Source organism: Monodon monoceros, unplaced genomic scaffold, assembly GCF_005190385.1.
Source record: "Monodon monoceros isolate NGI ecotype Baffin Bay Population unplaced genomic scaffold, NGI_Narwhal_1 Super_Scaffold_10, whole genome shotgun sequence".
Classification (NCBI taxonomy): Eukaryota; Metazoa; Chordata; class Mammalia; order Artiodactyla; family Monodontidae; genus Monodon; species Monodon monoceros.
Window position 1 is genome coordinate 50,344,702 of NW_021703766.1, and position 20,717 is coordinate 50,365,418.

A 20,717-nucleotide genomic window follows, 5' to 3' on the forward strand; every position below is an offset into this window, starting at 1 on the left:
GGGCAGTCACTGAGAAGCAGTGTGGGGTGGAGGTGAGGCCGGAGTTGCTGGACCCCCAGCTGTGCCCTCAGGCCCCTCAGAGAAGGAGGTGTGGTCCTCAGTCCCTGGCCTTGGAGGGCAGCTGCTACAGAGCTGGTACAGAGGCAGAGGCTGGCTGTGGAGTTCACAGTGGGCAGGGCGGGGTGGTGCTCCTGAGGAGCAGTGCGGGGGGGGGGGGGGGCGCGGGGGGGTCCTGTCCCGGCCCAGCCATGGGTGGGGTATGTGACCTGGGGGAAGGGGATCGACTGTTGTGCATCTCAGTCTCCACCTGGAAGATGCAGGCGGGGGTGATGAGCAAAGCCCCGAGCGGGGAACACAGTGGACTTCTATTGAGCACCTACTGTGCGACGGGCCCATTACTCAGTGCCAGCCGTCCCTCCCTCCTCTTCCTCTTCTGTGGCCTCTCCCCTCCCCGCTTCGCTCCCCATCCCTCCCCCTCCTTTTTCCTCCTCCCCCCTCTTCTCTCTTCCTCCTGCTCCCCCCTCCTCCCTCTTCATCAACATAACTATCATATACCAGGCCCTTTACAGTAATTTTCATTTAGTCCTCGCAACAACCACAGTAACTCCGATTAATTTATCTGGCGTAATATAAATGACTAAATCCAGAACCCAACAAATAAACCTTATGTTCACGTTATTACATTTACATGTTATTTACATTACATTACGGTAACAATATGCATTATTCTTACCCGTGCCATCCTCTTTTAATACCCATAACGTCCCTGGTCAGGTTCTCAGTACCTCCTGTATGTGACGTCAGTGAATGTCACGACTGTCCTAGGAGGCGGGTTTGGTTATGGCCATTTAGCCGTTAGGAACTCAGAACTGCCTGGTCCTTGGTTGGGGGCTGAGCCAGAGCCCCATCCTGCCAGGCACTGCCCTCCACTCAGCAGCAGGGTGACCCCTTTCCCCGGTCTGGGAGGCAAGGAGGGAGCAGTGCCCACCTCACTGGGCTGTTATTAACAACAACATGGACAGTAATAATGACAGTAACAACGCTAGATGTTTCCCGCGTGCCAGCCAAGAGCCAGGTACGGCTCTGAGCCCTCCACTTGGATTAACTCAGAATCTTTCAAACTACAGGTGTTGTTCTTTTTTTTTAATTTTATTTATTTATTTTTGGCTGCGTTGGGTCTTCATTGCTGTGCGTGGGCTTTCTCTAGTTGCGGCGAGCGGGGGCTAATCTTCGTTGCGGTGTGCGGGCTTCTCATTGCAGTGGCTTCTCTCGTTGCAGAGCATGGGCTCTAGGCGTGTGGGCTTCAGTAGTTGTGGCTTGCGGAGTCTAGAGCGCAGGCTCACTAGTGGCGCATGGGCTTAGTTGCTCCACGGCATGTGGGATCTTCCCGGACCAGGGCTCGAACCCGCGTCCCCTGCATTGGCAGGCGGATTCTTAACCACTGCGCCACCAGGGAAGCCCCCGAACTACAGGTTTTGATCCATTACCTGGTCAAGTATCAGTGGGTTTTCCATGCCGTTGGCATGATTATTACTTGTGGAATATTTGCTCAAAAATGCATGCATGTATCGATTACACACTCGTGTCCTGGATTGCCATCCCAGAAAGCATTTAAGAAACATCAGGTTCGGGACCTCCTTGGTGGCGCAGTGGTTGGGAGTCTGCCTGCCGATGCAGGGGACACAGGTTCGGGCCCTGGTCTGGGAAGATCCCACGTGCCGTGGAGCGGCTGGGCCCGTGCACCACAACTGCTGAGCCTGTGTGCCACAGCTGCTGGAGCCCGCCCATCTAGAGCCTGCGCTCCGCAACAGGAGAAGCTACTGCAATGAGAAGCCCGCGCACTGCAACAAAAACCCAACGCAGCAAGCAAGCAATCAATCAATCAGTCAATCAGTCAGTCAGTCAGGCTCACATCGCGCTGGGCACCAGGTGAGGCTCCCGTCCGGTAGCTGCTGCCGCTGCTGCCTTTAACAGAACCGCACGATCTTTTATCTGAAACCTTTGGGGCCAGGCTTGTTTTGGAATTCAGGGTTTTTCAGATAATGGAAAGGTGATGCAGAATATGTGTGTGCTGCATGTAACATAACACACTGGCTTTTCTGTGGTCAGACTTAAGGCGAGTCACGTTACATGGATGAATTATGCCTTTCCCTCAGAGCATCACCTGAGTTCCGTTCAGGATTTACAGCCTACAGTTAGCAAAACATTTGCGGTTTTCAGAGCCTTTCGGGTTTTGGAATTGCAGATAAGTATTACGGGCCTGTATGGCTGTTTAGAAAATGGTTTTTACTACATTCTGCTGACGTGCGCAGATGGGGAAACAGGCTGGATTAAGCAAGCACCAGGTTGCCCAGCCCAGCCCTGGCAAAGCTGGCATTTGAACCCGGGTCCAGCCACTTCTAGGTGGAAGGTTCTTCCTATCCCTGCCGCCCTGACTCCCGAGTGCCCTTTGCTTCCGCGGTGCCGAGCCCGGCCCCTTGCTAACCTCGGCTCTCTCCTTCACACCTTACCTGCCTCCAGCTCCACGTGCAAGAAGCTTCTGGCAACCACTTGAACCCAGAGCCCAGCCAGCCGGCCCCCAGCGTGGACCTCGACTTCCTGGAAGATGATATCCTGGGCTCACCGGCGGCGGGGGGCGGGGGCGGCGGGGGCGCCGACCAGCCCTGTGACATCCTCCAGCAGAGCCTCCAGGAGGCCAACATCACCGAGCAGACACTCGAAGCCGAGGCCGAGCTGGACCTGGGCCCCTTCCAGCTGCCCACGCTGCAGCCTGCGGATGGCGGGGCTGGCCCAGCGGGGACCGGAGGGGCTGCCGCCGTGGCCACGGGGCCCCAGGCCCTCTTCCCGGGTGGGGCTGACCTGCTGGGGCTGCAGGCCCCGCCCACCGTGCTGACCCACCAGGCCCTGGTGCCGCCCCAGGACGTGGTCAGCAAAGCCCTCAGTGTCCAGCCCTTCCTGCAGCCCGTGGGCCTGGGCAGCGTGACCCTGCAGCCCATCCCAGGCCTTCAGGGCCTGCCCAACGGCAGCCCCGGGGGCGCCGCGGCGGCTACTCTCGGCCTAGCTCCCATCCAGGTGGTGGGCCAGCCCGTCATGGCACTCAACCCGCCCACCTCCCAGCTCCTGGCCAAGCAGGTGCCCGTCAGCGGTTATCTGGCCTCGGCAGCTGGCCCTTCAGAGCCAGTGACCCTGGCGTCGGCCGGCGTCTCGCCGCAGGGGCCTGGCCTGGTCATCCAGAAGAACCTCCCTGCCGCCGTGGCCACCACGCTCAATGGGAACTCGGTGTTCGGAGGGGCGGGAGCCGCCACGGCCGCGGCCAGCGGGGCGCCCTCGGGACAGCCGCTGGCGGTGGCCCCGGGCCTCGGCACGTCGCCACTGGTTCCGGCGCCCAACGTGATCCTGCACCGCACGCCCACACCCATCCAGCCCAAGCCTGCCGGCGTGCTGCCCCCCAAGCTCTACCAGCTGACACCCAAGCCGTTCGCCCCCGCGGGCGCCACACTCACCATCCAGGGCGAGACAGGGGGCCTCCCACAGCAGCCCAAGGCCCCCCAGAACCTGACTTTCATGGCGGCGGGCAAGGCCGGCCAGAACATGGTGCTGTCAGGCTTCCCGGCGCCCGCCCTGCAGGCGAACGTCTTCAAGCAGCCTCCCGCCACCACCACGGGCGGGGCCCCGCCGCAACCCCCCGGGGCCCTGAGCAAGCCCATGAGCGTGCACCTCCTGAATCAAGGCAGCAGCATCGTCATCCCCGCCCAGCACATGCTGCCGGGCCAGAACCAGTTCTTGCTGCCCGGCACGTCAGCAGTCCAGCTCCCCCAGCCGCTCTCGGCCCTGCCGGCCAACGTGGGCGGGCAGATCCTGGCGGCCGCAGCCCCCCACGCGGGCGGACAGCTCATCGCCAACCCCATCCTCACCAACCAGAACCTGGCGGGCCCGCTGAGCCTGGGCCCTGTGCTGGCCCCCCACTCTGGGGCCCACAGCGCAGCCCACATCCTCTCGGCGGCCCCCATCCAGGTGGGCCAGCCAGCGCTCTTCCAGATGCCCGTGTCGCTGGCCGCGGGCAGCCTGCCCACACAGAGCCAGCCGGCACCCACCGGCCCCGCCGCCACTACCGTCCTCCAGGGGGTCACTCTGCCCCCCAGCGCTGTGGCTATGCTCAACGCCCCCGACGGTCTGGTGCAGCCTGCCACCCCTGCCGCCGCCGCTGCCACTGGGGAGGCCGCGCCTGTCCTCGCAGTGCAGACGGCGCCCCAGGCGTCCCCCGCGGTCAGCACGCCGCTGCCTCTGGGCCTCCAGCAGCCACAGGCACAGCAACAGCAGCAGCCCGCACAGGGCCCCGCCCCGCAGGCCGCCCCGGCTCAGGCCTCCACTCCCCAGCCCAGTCCAGGCCTGGCGTCCAGCCCGGAGAAGATTGTCCTGGGGCAGCCGCCCTCTGCCGCCGCCACGGCCATCCTCACTCAGGACTCCCTGCAGATGTTCCTGCCCCAGGTAACCAGGGCTGCCGGGCAGGGGAGGGGACGGCAAAGGCAGGGGCGGGGGGTCTGTGTGGAGAGGGGCCAAGAGCTAGAACCGGGTGTGGTTGAAGCAGCGGGTGGGAGGGTCCTGTGGGTTAGGGAGAGCGTCTCAGACATGGCCCCCCTGCTCCAGGTCCCCAAGGAGGAGGCCTGAGGGTGACAGGGCCAACTGACTGACACAGAGACAGACAGACAAGGAGAGTGACTGGCTGACAGACTGCCCACTTGCTGGAGGGTTGGAGAGGGGTCACACAGAGAGTGGCTGAGACATGGACGGACAGATGGGGCAGGAGAGATGCACATTGGGGTGGAGCTGGAAGACGACTCACGGGGCTGAGGGTTTGGAGCTGCCCCGGGTTGTGGCCTCCTGGACCCTGGGGCTCCCTCCCAGGCCCCGGCCTTGGTGCCCCCCAGCCGGTTCCCACCACCCGCTTCCCTGGTGCATCAGTGGGGGCGGGGTGTCAGGGTGGGGAGGCCGCGGGTCCGCGGGGATGGCCTCTGACCCTGTGCGGGCTGCCTGTTTCAGGAGAGGAGCCAGCAGCCCCTCTCCACAGAGGGCCCCCACCTCTCCGTGCCCGCCTCGGTCATAGTCAGCGCCCCGCCTCCCGCCCAAGACCCAGCCCTGACCACCCCCGTCACCAAAGGAGCTGGCCTTGGCCCTCAGGCCCCCGACAGCCAGGCCTCCCCGGCGCCGGCCCCCCAGGTAGACGAACCCCAGCAGCCTCTGTCCCAGCGCAGACCAGCCCTGCCCCTCGCCCCCCTTCCCCGTTCCCTCCGCTCGCTCCCTGGCTGCCCTGCCTGCCTCTCTGTCTCGCTGGCTTGGGAAACGGTGCTCTCCTTGGCTCCCCAGATGTTTCCTGAGGGTCTCCGGACAGTCATGGATGCTTGAGCCCCCACTCTAGTCAGGGACGCAAGATCCACACAGCAGAAATGGATTAGGTCCTCGAATGATCATTTTCCTATCTGGGTAACTAATATTCAGGTAGCTCACATTTTAAGGAAGATACCAAGAGGTCTAGATCAAAGCCCCCTCTCCTGCTTTCCCTCCCAAGGCAGTTTCTTGCACTCCTTTCCCACGCATAGACGAGCAAAATGACAACTGGATTCCTTCCCTTCCACTTTTACCAAAGTGATAGTGTACCCTGCATGCATTCTGCACCTTTTATTATTTAAAAGTTCATCTTGGAGACTGTACTTCATTCTTGCATAGTATTCCATTGTGTGGAGGTACTATTATTTATTTAATCGGTTGTTGTTGGGAATTTAGATCACTTTTGGTCTTTAGCTGTGGTTGAGCAAGGTTGCAAAGAAGAACTCTACATATGTCTCTTTGTAGGATAAGTTCTTTAAAAGGAAATTGCTAGGTCTAAGAGCAAATGTATTTGTAGTTTTGACAGATATTGCCAAATTGCTCTGGAGTGTAAATTGGTTTAACAGATTATCAGCAATATATGATCTGTGCCTTTTTGCCCCCACCCTCAGCAATATTGAACTTGGCCGATCAGATAGGTGAAAATAGTATCTTGTTTTATTTTAATATGCATTTTGTTTTACGGTAAATGAGGCGGGGCAGGTTTTTATAGATTTAGAGCTATTTGTGTTTTCCTTTCTACGGAATTGTCTGTTCATATCCTTGGCCATTTTCAAATTTGGGGTAACGGTCATTTTCTTGTTGATTTGTAGAAACTCTTTACATATTAGAGAAATTAGCCGTTGTCTCATGTAAGTCATTAGCACATCAGCATTTGAGAGGATGGATGTTGTACTCCTTTGAAAAGGACCAGTGGGTAGGTGGATTAGGGTAGGCAGGAAGAGGAGGGAATAACATAAGCGAGGTCCAGGAAGGCAGAAATCAGCTGGGCCTTGGCCTTAAACAGCCATGATTTCATTCTCAGGCTCTGCTACTCACCATGTGACTTGAAGCAACTAGTTTCTTCATTCCATCAACAGTTGTTTAGGGAAAGGGGTGCACTACGTATGTGTCAGGCCTTGTGCTAACCCTGGGCGAGTCCCTGTAACTGCCGAGCCTTGATTTCCTCATCTGGAAAATGGGAATAATAGTTTCTTTATAGGTCTGTTAGGACAAATAAACCAGTTAATATGTGCTTTGCACAGGGTAAGCACTCCATAAATATTTGCTATTATTATTATTATCTTAGCTATTGTGTTTATGGGTCAGTCCAGAGGGACGTGGGGCCAGGATGTCCTCAGGTCATCTCTACCCAGAGAGGAAAACCAGGCAGGAGTAGGGGAGGGGCGAGGGGCCGCCTGGCCCATGAGAGACTCAGGTTGGAAGCACTGTCTCTAGAGTGGTCGGACCAGGCCTGGATCCCTGGGGCCAAGGGCAGTCCCCTCTCCGAGCCTCACGAGCTCCCGTCCTCAGCTGGAACGTGGGGCCGGTAGGAGCCCTTTTTCTGGGTGCTGTGGTTGAGAGCCAGGCCAGGGCACACGTGTACTCTGTCACTTTAATGTTGCACACACCCTGCAGGTACTTGCCTAGACTCGCTCCTTGGGTGGCCAACCAGCCCAGTTTACCCAGTACCGAGGAGGATCTCGGGAGACGGGACTTGCAGTTTTAAAACTGAGACGGTCCCAGACAGACCAGGACCAGTTGGTCACCTTCCTGACCCCTCCCGGCCCTCCCTTGCCACCTTCCCTGCTTTGCATTTCTCCGTCGCACTGACCACCCTCTGACCAGGCTGCCTGTTTTCCCTGTTAACTGTCTTCACTATAACGTAAATGCCTCTCCGTAACGTATACGCTTCACTATAACGTAAAGTCCGCGAGGCGGAGAGCTGTGTGCGTTCAGGCCCTGCTGTCTCCCCAGCGCCCAGAACAGTGCCTGGCCTACAGCAGATGCTTGGTGAGCACTTGTAGAATAAATGAGTGGAGGAAGGGACCCAGCCACGCATACGAGCACCCGCCCGGCGCTGAGCAACCCACCGCAAGAGCAAAGGGAGAGCCGTTACCGCTGGGCACTAGGTGGGCCTTGAAAACCACGGTCCCGGAGAACTGTTGTTAGGGGAAGTTAGGAACAGGGACTCTGCTCCCGACCCTGCCACTTACAGGCTCTGTGACCTCCACCAGGTCCCTTACCGCTCTGTGCCTCAGTTTCCTGACCTGTCAAACGAGGAGGATAGTGGCATCTACTTCATAGGTTGTTGTGAGGGATAAATAAGTTAATGTATGTAAAGTGCTTGAACAGGGCCGGGCATGTTGAAAGTCCTGCAAGCGTGAAAGAAGCCGGGTGAATTTTCCATGAAGGGCCAATAGGAAACATTTTAGGCTTTGCAGGTCTCTGTCATTATAGCCTAGCAGCAGTTCTAGATCTAGATTCTAGATAAATGAATGAGCATGGGCGTGTTCCAATAAAACCTTATTTATGGGCACTGAAATTTGAATCCCCTGTCGGCGTCCCAAGTCAGAAAATATTCTTCTTCTTTTGACTTCTTTTCAACCATTTACAAATGTATAAAAACTATTCTTAGCTTGCGGGCCATACAAAATGGTCAGCTAAGCGGGTGGCAGGCCAGATTTGGCCTCTGGGCCATAGTTTGCCAACCCTTTTGATGTCTTTATTTCATTACGTAGACACTCAAGGCTTCATTTATTCAGTCCCCTATTCATGAATACTTAAGGTGGTTTCCCGTGGAATTGGTAACAAACCACACTCCCCTACATATTCTTGTATCAGGCTTTGCACGTGCATGAGAATACCCGTAGGGGTAAATTTCTAGAAGTAGAATTGTTGGACCAGAGGGTATACAGTCGGCCCTCCATACCCACAGGTTCTGCATCCCCGGATTCAGCCAACTGCGGATCAGAAATACTCGGGGAAAAATATTCCAGAAAAAAGCAACATTGAATTTGCTGCGCTCAGACAGCTATTTACATAGCATTTACATTATATTAGATATTATAAGCAATCTAGAGATGATTTAAAATATACGAGAGGATGTGCATAGGTTATATGCAAACACTGTGCCATTTATATAAGGGACTTGAGCATCCTTGGATTTTGGTATCCGAGGGAGTCCTGGAATCAGTCCCCGTGGATACAGAGGCTTGACTGTAAGTGCTTCCCAAGCATGTTATGGACCAAACCGGTTGCTCCTTTGTGAGGTCTGTGCCAGTGAAGGCCTTCTCCCACAGCTTCCTCAACCCCAGATCAACAGCCGACTCACTGCTGGCCAGGCGGAAAAATGCACTCCTCCTCCTTCGCTTCTCTCTCATTCTCTGCGTCAGTCGAGCATCTTTCCGTCTCCTCACGGGCAGTTGGAATCTCTCAGTAAACAGTCCACTCATGTGGGAGCTTAAAAAAAAGTGATTATAAAAATAATTTCATGCTTCTTTAGAGAATTTAGAAAATACAGAAAAGAAACAAGAAGAAAAACAAATCACCCATAATACCAGCATGCAGAAGCCACTGGTAACATTTTTGGTATGACGTTTCCTTTCAGCCTTGCTTTTTTTTCTTCCCATCCATTTAAAACATTTGTCCTTTTGACATTAGGTATTATAGTCACATGGTTCGATCATGAAAAAGCATTTTTAAAGTACGGGGAAAAGCATCCCACTCCATGCCTGCATTCCCAGCCCCCGGCCCTTCCCCATAGCCTCAGCACTTTTTGTATCTCCTTCCAGCTCTGTGTATATACAGCCTCGTGCAAATACGGGTTTACATTTCTCTCTCTCCAGCAGGTAGCACGTTATCCACTTACTTGGGCAGCACATGGGGAGTTTCCTTGGTCCTTTGTTACAGCGGAGAAGTATTCCTCTGTACAGATGGGGATGGATGAGCATTCATCCCCCGAAGTGCTGTCCTGATGCACGACAGACCACGTCCAGGCTTTGGTCCTCCACACAGAGCTGCAGTAAACAACTCATCCACCTGTCATTTCCCACATGTGCAGGCGTATCTCTCTGGTCACTTCCTGGAAGCCTGTTTGCTGGTTCAAAGCACAGGTGCACTTAGAATTTGCACAGCTGCTGCTGAATTGCATTCCTCTGAGGCTGTAGCAAATGGTGCCAGTTTAGACCCCCAAAGGCAATGCACGAGTGTCTTTATGAGACATACGGCTTATTCCTAATGCGATGCCTGAACATGGTTCCATAGGGTGTTTTGATTTGCGTCTCTCTTATTACAAGTGAGGTTGAACATCTCTTGATATATTTCAGCCTTTTGTGTTTCTTTTTCTGCACACTGTCTGATCATCTCCTTTTTTCTCACTGCTTGTTATTATTTGTGATTTCTAGAGGCTCTTTGTATATGAGGGAGATGAGCTTTGTCTAGGCTGTGAGTTGCAACTATTTCCCCCAGTATGTCATTTGGTTTTTGACTTGGTTTGGGGGGAGTGTGTGAGTATTTATCTCTGTATTTTTAATGAGGATGAGATTCTTTTTTTAATTTTTAAACTTTTTTGGTTACTTTTTAACTTTCTTTCTTTTTTTCTTTTTTTTGGCTGCACCATGCGGCTTGTGGGATCTTAGTTTGCTGACCAGGGATTGAACCCATGCCCTTGGCAGTGAAAGCACGGAGTCTTAACCACTGGACCTCCAGGGAATTCACTAAACTTTTCATTTTAAAATCATTTCAAATATACAGCAAATTTATAAGACTAGTACATGGGAATAATACTCACGAGAGTTCTTTACTCTCTGACCAGATGTATTGGTTGTCTATCGCTGTGTAACAAATTACCACCCCCCCCCAAATGTAGCAGCTTGGAACAACAGACATTAACTTATCTCACATGGTTTCTAAGGATCAGGAATCGGAAGCAGATTAACTGGAAGGTTCTGGCTCGTGATCTCTTAGGAGATTATAGTCAAGGTATCAACCAGGACTGCAGTGATATGAAGGCTTGACCCGGCTGGAGAATCTGCTTCCAAGATGGTGCACTCGTGCAACTGCTGGCAGGAGGGAGGGCCTATGTAGAGACGAACTGAGGCTGAGGCCTCTCCGAAGGGCAGCTCATAACGTGCTCTACAGTTGGCTTCTCCCAAGTGCCTGATCCAACAGAAAGAGAGCAAGAGAGCACCCAGGATAGCAGCCACAGTCTTTTTTATAGTATAACCTAATCTTGGAAGTGACGTGTGGTCACTTCTCCTGAGTTCTCTTGGCCGCTTTTGACCAGAGACCAACCCTGATACCATGTGGGAGACTGGATACGAGGAGGCGGGGGTCGCTGGGGGCCGCCTCAGAAGCCGGCTGCCCCGCCACGTTTACCCACTGTAAATGTCTGGCTGCATTCGCTTTAGCTGTAGCCCTCTCAGCATGTATACTTTTTTTTTTTTTTTCCCTGACTCATTTGAGAGTAAATTGCAGACATCATGCTTCTTTACCCCTTAATATTTTAGCATAGTATTTCAGCCCTTGAGAATAAGAGCATTCTCTTATTCGATCACAGCAGAGTTATCAAATTCCGCAAATCTGGCCGTGAGACAATACAGTTAGCAAATCCACTGTCCATAATGCAGTCTAGCCAGTTGTCCAGTGATCGCGTCATGGATCATTCTCCTTATCTCACTTAGCATCTGGCACGGCTGTGTTGCCACTTCACCAAGCCCTCGGAAGCCTGTGCTTGGGGGGGTGGGGGGAAGTGTCGAGTGGGCCGGCTCCCTTCACCCTTACTCACTTTAGCTACTCACCTGCTGCCGCCATTGGGTTTCTTCTCCTATTTTCTCTATTGTAAATAGTCCCACAGTGGCCAGCCCTGTGAACATTCGCCTGAATGCCCCTTATCACAGATTCCTGGAGGGGGGATTACCAGGTCAACTCGAGGGTCTTTCAAAACCACCAGATCAAACCGCCTTCCAGAGGGTTGTCCAGGTGACAATCTCACCAGCCCCTTGAGAGCCAAGGTCCAAGCTTCGGATACCTCCTTAGAGGTGGCAAGCCTTTGGGGACATAGAGAGTGGTTGATAGGTTAGTTGGTTTTTTAACTTTGAATTTGAAGTTATTCAGGGCCAAGCTTGGAGGCTTAAAAAGCAAGCCATAACTCCGGAATTGTCATTTGGCCCACTTTGGAGGCTTGAAGCAAAGAGCCCGAGCTTTGGAGCGTGGCAGCCATGGGTGGCCTTGGGCAAGTCCCATGAGCCCTCTGAGCATGAGTCCTCCTTGCTCAGCTTGGGAGTCACTCACTGGGTGGTGTAGATAAGCCAGGGAGATGATGAGCACCTGTCCAAGACTCGACCAGTACTTTTGGCTCCCTGGCCTCAATTTCTCATCTGTGAAATGGGTCCAATATCATCACAGCTCTCGGGACCGTGGAGAGACCACACGAGTGGGTACAAGTTCCCAGCCGTACGCGCTGGATCAGTGTGCACCGTCACTGGGGTACGGTGAGCAGAAGGGCGCCACCAGCACAGCGTCAGGTACCCGGTGGTCCTCGCTGCTTCAACAGCAGCTGCCGAGGTTATGGTTCTCGGGGACGTGACCTCTGAGGGAAAAGAGTGCAGAGGGCTAAGGCGCTCTGGCTGAGGTGTGTTGTAGGCGAGGTCACTGTACGCGTTACAGAACGAGTGCCCGGATTGCGTGTGCAAGTCTGACACATGAGTGTGCACACGCGCGCACACACACATGCACGCCCATACCTGCAGGCTCACGTGACTCCCAGGTAGGCGTGCAGCCACGGCCACACAGGCACACGGAGGCAGCGGCCACGGACACTTAGAAGGGGACCCGTAACTCATGGGCTGGTGTCCAGAGGGGCCTGACCCTGACCCTCAGTTTCAGTCCTTACCCCCTGCCTCCCTGGATCCCCTAGTCCCCAGCCGTGCGCTCCTCGGCCATCAACCCCCCGCCCCAGTACGCAGCCACAGTGTCTGTGCTGCTATCTGTTTTCCTGGGTTAGCTGGACGGTCGGGCCAGGGCCGGCGGCTGGAACGCTGCCCCCGCCTGGCCACCTCCCTCCCCCCCCCTGCTGCTGTGCTCGTGCTCCCCGGCCCCCCGCCTATCCGCTGGGCAGCTGGCGTAGTGCCCCCGCCGCCGCCACTGCTTCCTACGCTGCTACCCCCAAAGCCTGCAGAGCTCGCCTTCATCTGGGGGGACTGGGGGGGCACATGGGGTGGGGTGTGAGATCGGAGGGCAGAGGTGTCGGGGGATGGGGGGATGGATGGAAGGCGGAGGTGGGGACAGACAGTGTGGGGGAAGGTGGGGGGCGGATTGAGGGAATGAGGTAGGTGGACGTGTGCAGGGCTTGAGGGGGGCGGGTGGAGCGGTGAGGTGGGGAGTTCAGAAGTGAGAGACGGGAAGGGTGGTGGGGTCCTTTCAGGACAAGGGGTGGCTAAGAAGCGGGGGTTTCTGGTGGGAGCGGCCGGGGTCCCCAGTGTCTTGGGGCAACGGGAGCCAAGGCTGGTTCTGACCCCGCCCCCTCCGCTCTCCCTCCCTCCCCTGCCCAGATCCCAGCGGCGGCTCCGCTGAAGGGCCCAGGCCCCTCGTCATCCCCATCACTACCTCACCAGGCCCCGCTGGGAGACAGCCCTCACCTGCCCTCCCCGCACCCTCCGCGGCCCCCTTCCCGCCCGCCCTCCCGACCCCACTCCCGCCCACCTTCGCAGCCCCAGAGCTTGTCCCGGCCACCCTCAGAGCCCGCCCTGCACCCTTGCCCTCCGCCCCAGGCCCCCCCCCACTCTGCCTAGCATCTTTGTCATCCAGAACCAGCTGGGCGTCCCCCCACCTGCGAGCACGCCGGGCCCCAGTGCCCCAGGCCCACCGCAGCCCCCTCTGCGACCCCCCTCCCAGCCCTTGGAGGGGCCACTGGCCCCAGCCTCCACCTCCTCTGTCGTGGCCTCCTCCTCCGAGACGTCCTCCAGGCTGCCAGCCCCCACGCCGCCCGACTTCCAGCTCCAGTTCCCCCCTGGCCAGGGGCCCCACAAGTCCCCCACGCCCCCTCCGACCCTCCACCTGGTCCCCGAGCCCGCCGCGCCCCCCGCCCCGCCTCCTCGGACCTTCCAGATGGTGGCCACCCCCTTCCCGGCGCTGCCCCAGCCGAAGGCTCTTCTCGAGAGATTTCACCAGGTAATCGGAGGCAGGGACCGGCCCCCCGCCCGCCCTGCCCTCCCCTTCAGTCCCATTGGAGCCCCTGGCACTTCATGGCTTTGTCTTCGCCCCCAGCCCTGGTTCCTGGCCGCCCCCACTCCTAGCGTGTGCCCCCCAGCCACCTGTTGCCCTCCTCAGGTGCCGTCCGGAATCATCCTCCAGAGCAAGGCTGTGGGCGCCCCCGCCGCCCCGCAGACCTCCGCCAGCCTGGGGCCCCTCGGCAGCCCCACCGCCTCCGGGCTGGTCAGTGGGCAGGCCCCATCTGGGACCTCCACCGCCCCCAGCCATGCCCCGGCCCCGGCGCCCGTGGCCACTGCAGGTAGGGGAGAGGTGGCCCACGCACAAGGGCTGGGGGGCCTGAAGGTGGGTGGATGGGGGGCTGGGGGCCGGGGAGGACGGGCTAGGGCAGAGCCTGGGGGCGTGAGCCCAAGGGGTCGCCCAGACCACCCAGGACAGGGAAGGTGGAGGAGGAAGGGCCTTCTCTCCAGATGTCCCTCCGGGGGCACTCCCTCCAGGGCTGACACGGCCACTGAGGCCAAAGAAGCAGAGAAGTGAGGGGTGCAGGGTCGCGTCTTTGGAGGCACCTTCGCGCCAGTGACCCCTGAGTCCTGTCTGCCCCACCTCGCCCCCAGGCCTCCCTCCTCTGCTTCCCGCCGAGAGCAAAGCCTTTGCCAGCAACCTCCCCACCCTGACTGTGGCCAAGGCCGCTGCATCTGGGCCAGGGAAGTCCTCCGGGCTGCAGGTAAGGGGCCGCCAGAGGGGAGGGCTAGGGCCCGAGCGACATCGCCGGGAAACCGGGACGGGGACCGGAGGGGGGCAGGGGGTGCTGACCGGCAGACAGAGACGAGCAGATGAGACACAGCCTGGCGATGGGTGAGACACCAGGACGGTCTGGGCGGGGCGGGGGGGGACACACGGGAGACCGAGATAGTTGGACAGAGACCCCTCCTGGACACCAAAATGACAGGGTGATGGTAGGAGAGTTGGCTTGAGTGAGAACCCCGACAGTCACTGGGGACTGGAGCAGGTGAGAGGTTGACTGTAGGAGGAGGGGCTGCATGGGCTCGGGACAGGTGGGGTGAGACCCTAGACGGAAGGGCAGGGCGGGGTGGGCAGTGAGACACTGAGTCAAACAGAGACGGCGGAGATGGAGGGGGGAGGTTGGGGGGAGAACTAGGATAGTGGTACCCAGGCTGGAGGGGCGAGACAGGGAGTGTGCGGGGTCTGGGGGAGACGGAGGCGGAGACCAAGATTCGAAAGAGCTTGAGAGGGAAGACCGGGCATGAGCAAGGGAAGTCAAGAGAGAGATTTAGGCAAAATGAGAAGAGTCTGCAAATCAGATGCCGGACAAGGACGAGGGATTCAAGGGCCATTTGGTGGGCAGGCGGAGGCCGAGAGACCCAGGCCGGATAAGGGGCTGGAGGGGACCCAGGCGGAGGGCGCCGAGGGCTCGAGCCTGCCTGTCACCCTCTCCTCACTGTGTCCAGCCCGGGTCTTCCCCGCAGGTTGAATGTGATGGGCAGAGCGTCCCGCAGCTGGGACCAGGACCCCATCTCGGGCGACGTCGGCCCCCTCCCATCTTTGTCCCGGGCTGGGGGGTAGAGAGGGTCAGGCTGCCAAGGGAAGGCTTCTCCGTCGCAGTACCTCTCATTGGCCTCTTCACCCCCCCACCCCCCCACCCCGCAGTATGAGTGCAAGTTGAGCAGCCTGAAGAAGCCACCTACCCTTCAGCCCAGCAAAGAAGCCTGGTGAGTTCAGTGCCCGGTCCTCGTGCCTTCCCTCCACCTCTCATTAGCCCTGTGGTTTGGGCAGTGCCATTTCCCTGAAGACCCTCAGCTTCCCCCTCTAGAAAGTGGGGTGGGAATAGTAGTGATAATAGGGTGATGGGTGAGGATTCGGTGAGGCTGTATTAGGAGCATTCATGAGACAGCTAGGCTGCTGGCTTCAAGAGGGAGGGATTTGGCATGGCTTGGTCACCTCTGCACCCCCAGCATCTCAGACAGGCCTGGGGCAGGCAGTGCTTCATATCAGGGGATGGGCGATGAGCATTTGGGCGGGTGGAAGGATGAATGGGGGCCTGGGTGAATAGATGGACGGATGGTAATGAGACTGGTGCGTGGCTGATCCGATGTTTGGGTGGATGGGCGGCTTGCCTGCGGTCTGTCCCTCTCTTCTGCCCTCCTTCCACCTCGAGTGTTAGTCGTGTCCTCATACGGTGCCCAGTCCTGTGCTAGATTCTGGAAACACCAGCCAGACCAGGTCCTGCCCCCGTGATGTGTAGGGGCTGCTGGTCTAGAGCACAGGGTACAGCCAAGCATGTCTGGTGGGACATTATGTCTGGTGTATGGTGTACATTCGTACATGTTTACGTGCTGGGCTAGAAAACAGCCCATTGAGAGAACAGGATCTTATCAACCAACCAACCAGGGGCCCAACCTCCCTGCCCGCCTCCCCAAGCCTGCTGCTGGGTCAGAGGCAGAGCGGGGACATGCTGACCCCAGGTGGCAGGAGACGGTATTGCATGGAAGCTGAGTCTCAAGCTCTGGCCTCTGACTCCCAGCACTGCCTCTTCCTCGCTGTAGGTGCTTTGGGTCAGGGACTTCACCTTTGTGGACCCGTTTCCTCATCTGTAAAATGGGCATAATGAGCACCCATTAACACACACTCCCCCAGCGTTCCTTTCCCTGTCCCGTCGTTTTCTGTCTTGTGGCCTGGGGCTCAGGGTCCAGGATCTGCTGTCTCCTGGCCTCACCACCAGCTCTGTGTGTGTGTGTGTGTGTGCGCGTGTGTGTGTGTGTGTGTGTGGGTGTGGGTGTGTGGTATCCTCCCCAACCCCCAGCTTCCTGGAGCATTTGCACAAACATCAGGGCTCTGTCCTGCACCCTGACTACAAGACGGCCTTCCCCTCCTTTGAGGACGCCCTGCATCGCCTCCTGCCCTACCACGTCTACCAGGGTGCCCTCCCCTCCCCCAACGACTACCACAAAGGTGAGGCCTCCCCTGGGACTCTCCCCACCCTGTCCCCCGCGTGTGGAGGCGGGTGGCGAGGAGCGGATGCTAGTGCAACTCTGCACGCGCCCTTGACTGTGGGTCAGGATGTGCCCAGCTCCGTGCGCATCTGCGGGTCCCTAGGTCCCCAACATCTGGACCTCCAGACCCCTTCTCTTCCTCCACAGTGGACGAGGAGTTTGAGACAGTCTCCACGCAGCTGCTGAAACGCACCCAGGCCATGCTCAATAAATACCGCCTCCTGCTCTTGGAGGAGTCCCGGGTAGGGTGGCCGTCACCTTCTTCCCCGGGGGACCCTGCCCTTTCCCCTCACCCCCTCTGGACAAGAAGGAGGGAGGGGGGCTGGGTGGGATCACAAGGACAGTTTGGAATGTGTTCCCATCCATGCCGGTTGCTCGCGTCCCCTCCCCCACCTCACCTCTTCACTTGCCCATCTTCTCTTCTCTTCCCCCTCAGAGGGTGAGCCCCTCAGCGGAGATGGTAATGATCGACCGAATGTTCATTCAGGAGGAAAAGACCACGCTGGCCTTGGACAAGCAGCTGGCCAAGGAGAAGCCTGGTGAGAGGGGAGAGAGGCGGAGTCCCCCACTCCTACCCGCGTAGTGCCCAGTGCCAGAGCCGCCGAATTAGACTTGGGGCGGGAGCAGGGTGCGTGGCCTCACCTCACCCCACCACTGGGCGGCGCCCGAGCCCCGCCTTCCTGCCGCGTGCTCCCGGCTCTGAAACCACAGAAAGCTGAGCTCACCTTCCTCCTCCTCCATCACCAAGTGTCCATTTCACCTCCCCGATCCTGGCCTGGATGGAGGGAACATTCTGCCACCCCCAGGGGATAGAAAAGCAGGGGAGCAGAGCCAGGGCTGGGGTGCAGCAAGCAAGGTGCCTGGGCTGCAGAAGTGAAGAGGGCGTCCCCTCTCCGGTGCTGACCTGGGCTTGCACACTGGGGGGACTTGGGAATTGGGGAAAGGGTCCTACCTAGCAGTATGTCCTCAGGACTCGGTGAGTCAAGGGCTTAGCCCCGGGCCTGGCAGGTAGTAGGCGCTCAGCGTACGCCGGCTCCTCTCAGCTCTGCTCTGCAGGCGCCTCGTGCTTTCCCTAAGCCCCTGGGTTTTCTTGGCCCCCTTCTCCTGCAGACGAGTATGTGTCTTCCTCGCGCTCTCTCGGCCTCCCCCTCGCCGCCTCTTCCGAGGGACACCGGCTCCCCAGCCACGGCCCATCACCGTCCTCAGCGTCTGGGACCCCGACCCAACCCCCTCTGCACCTGCCCACCAAGCTGGTGATCCGGCATGGTGGGGCGGGAGGCTCCCCTTCCGTGAGCTGGGCCCGGGCATCCTCCTCCTCCCTGTCCTCGTCCGCATTGTCCTCCGCTGCCTCCTCCCTGGACGCCGACGAGGACGGCCCGATGCCCTCCCGTAACCGCCCGCCCATCAAGACCTATGAGGCCCGGAGCCGCATTGGCCTCAAGCTCAAGATCAAACAGGAAGCCGGACTCAGCAAGGTCGTCCACAACACAGCCCTGGACCCGGTGCACCAGGCCCCGCCGCCGCCCCCCGCCGCCCTCAAGGCGGCCGAGCCCCCGCCCCGGCCCCCGCCGCCGCCCCCCGCCACCGGCCAGATGAACGGCACAGTGGACCACCCGCCGCCGCCGGCCGCTGCCGACCGCAAGCCACCGGCGCCGGCCCCCCACTGCCCCCGCCTGCCCCTCCGCAAGACCTACCGCGAGAACGTGGAGGCCTCGGGTGGCGGGGCGGCCGAGGGGGCGGCGGCGGGCAGAGCCCGGGGTGGCAGCCCGGCCCCGCTGCCCACCAAAGTGGACGAGGCCACCAGCGGGCTCATCCGCGAGCTGGCGGCGGTGGAGGACGAGCTGTACCAGCGCATGCTGAAGGGCGCCCCGGCCGAACCCGCGGCCGGCGCCGGGCAGGGCAGCGGCAGCCGGGAGCCCGGCTGGGAGACGACCCCGCTGCCCCCGGCCAAGCGGCGCAAGTCCGAGTCGCCCGACGTGGACCAGGCCAGCTTCTCCAGCGACAGCCCGCAGGACGACACGCTCACGGAACACCTCCAGAGCGCCATCGACAGCATCCTGAACCTCCAACAGGCCCCCGGCCGGACGCCCGCTCCCCCGTACCCACACGCCGCCCCGGCGGCGGTCACGCCTGCCTCCCCGACGCCCCTGCACAGGCCGGAGGCCTACCCGCCCTCCAGTCACAACGGTGGCCTCGGCGCCAGGACGTTGAACAGATAACACCGGGCTGGTCTTCCCTTCCCTGTCCCCTCGCTCCGCAGGGACGCCGCGGGGAGGGGGGAGGGGGGCAGCCGGGCGTCCGACCTCAGCCTCCTGGGGGACACGAGCCGGGGACCCCTTGAGTTTTTCTTGCCTAAGTTATTTGAGTCACAAAGGCCTCGTCCCCCACCTCCTGCTTCAGCTGGGTTGTTGGGTGGGGGTCGTGGATTTCGAGGAGGGGCTGTAATGTAAACTGTCCCCCTGCCAAAGGAGGGGGTAATCCTGGTGTGTCATTTCCTATTTCTTCCCATTTCCTGCACACTCCGCCCCCCCACCGGGGGACACGTGCGCTTTTGCCAGGGATGAGGGCTTCCTGGCTGTCCCCACTGCTCACGCGTCTCCGGGTACCGGGCCTGTCCGTGTGGCTTCACGGATCCCTGCGTGGAGGGCGCTCAGAGCCGGCAGGTCCTTGCGAGCTGCGCTCAGCCTCTCCCCACCGCCCCCCACAGGCCGAGAAAGGAAACGCACGGGAGGGGCGGCGTGAGCCTGCATGCCGGGACCCCCAGCTGGGAGCGCTGTGCCCGCGGGCAGCTGTGTCCCATCCATGTGTGTGCGTCCCGCTCCGTGTCCTATGTCCCTCTGTGTGCGCTCGAATGAGAACGAGAGATTGCGAAGCCTCCAGTCCCTCGACTGAAATCCGAGCACCTCCAAAACAGGAAACCGGGGTCTTCCTCCCACCCCATCCCCAGCCAGTCTTCCCTCTGTTCTTCCTGCCGCCAGCGACCCACGCCAGATTTCAAAATCTTGGAGACAAAACTAGTACTGTAAGATAAATTTTTTTGTACTGTATTTATTGTGTATAACGATTTTTTTAAAGGAGAATTCTGTACATTTAGAACTCTTGTAAATTAAAAATCGATCCTTTTTTTTAAAACTGTACTGACGCCCCCCCCCCGGCCCCCTTTGCTTTCGGGTCTCTGGGGACTTGTTTGGAGTCCGGGGGTAGGGGCGACAGGTGGGTGGAGAGGGGGATTGCGAGGGCTTAGTCCACATACACATGTGAGCCCCTACTGGGCGCCAGGCCCCGTTCCAGGCACAGGGGTGCAGCTGAACAAGACAAGTGCCTGTCCTGGGAGGGCCAGCTTGGTGGTGGAGAAGGCAGACAGTGAAAAAGTTCAGCCAAACGCAGGCGATTCGTATCATTCCTGCTAAGGTTCTGTGGTCTCTGGGAACACGGAATTAGCAAATACTGAACCATCGCTCCTGGGGGGAAATACAGGGTTAGCTTCCTGCCAGCCTCTGGTCACGTTTTTGTCAAGCCGTCAAGACATCACCTTGTTTTGTGTGTGTTTCTGTTTAAAGACACCTCACTTAATGTATAGTGCTGATTCGTTAACATTGAACTCACGGCCAACGGCACTATAACTCGTGCCTGAGTGAAACTTCTCTAACCCGTGTTTTCTCCGTGAGGCACATCCCAGCCTTCTTGTGCTTAAGCACTTGAGACAGCACAAAGCACTACACCTGGGGGCCACTTAAAACAGAGAAATCAGGACTTCCCTGGTGGCGCAGTGGTTAAGAATCCACCTGCCAATGCAGGGCACACGGTTCGGTAAGATCCCACATGCCGCGGAGCGACTAAGCCCATGCGCCACAACTACTGAGCCTGCGCTCTAGAGCCCGTGCTCCGCAACAAGAGAAGCCATGGCAATAAGCCCGCGCACTGCAAGGAAGAGTAGCCCCAGCTCGCCACAGCTAGAGAAAGCCCGCGCGCAGCAAGGAAGACCCAACACAGCCAAAAATTAAATTAAAAAATATATATATGAAAAATAAAACAGTGAAATCAACAAAAGCACAAAAAATGTGAGACACGTGGCACTAAATAGACCCCCAAAAGGATACTTCATTTCCAGTACGAGGGCGCAGCCTTAGC

General features: G+C 58.4%; 1 protein-coding gene across 1 annotated transcript in view; it reads left to right on the forward strand.

Moving 5' to 3' along the window:
- The window catches only part of BICRA (BRD4 interacting chromatin remodeling complex associated protein), a 75,153-nt gene extending 55,430 nt beyond the window's left edge, over positions 1-19,723 (forward strand). The window contains 11 exon segments of the mRNA XM_029242040.1: positions 2,521-4,488; positions 5,041-5,217; positions 12,918-13,139; positions 13,141-13,536; positions 13,696-13,876; positions 14,190-14,299; positions 15,244-15,305; positions 16,397-16,545; positions 16,734-16,828; positions 17,023-17,125; positions 17,697-19,723. Of these exon segments, the coding sequence (XP_029097873.1) occupies positions 2,521-4,488; positions 5,041-5,217; positions 12,918-13,139; positions 13,141-13,536; positions 13,696-13,876; positions 14,190-14,299; positions 15,244-15,305; positions 16,397-16,545; positions 16,734-16,828; positions 17,023-17,125; positions 17,697-18,805 (4,572 nt within the window). The 3' untranslated portion in view covers positions 18,806-19,723.
- The last annotated feature ends 994 nt before the right edge of the window (positions 19,724-20,717 follow it).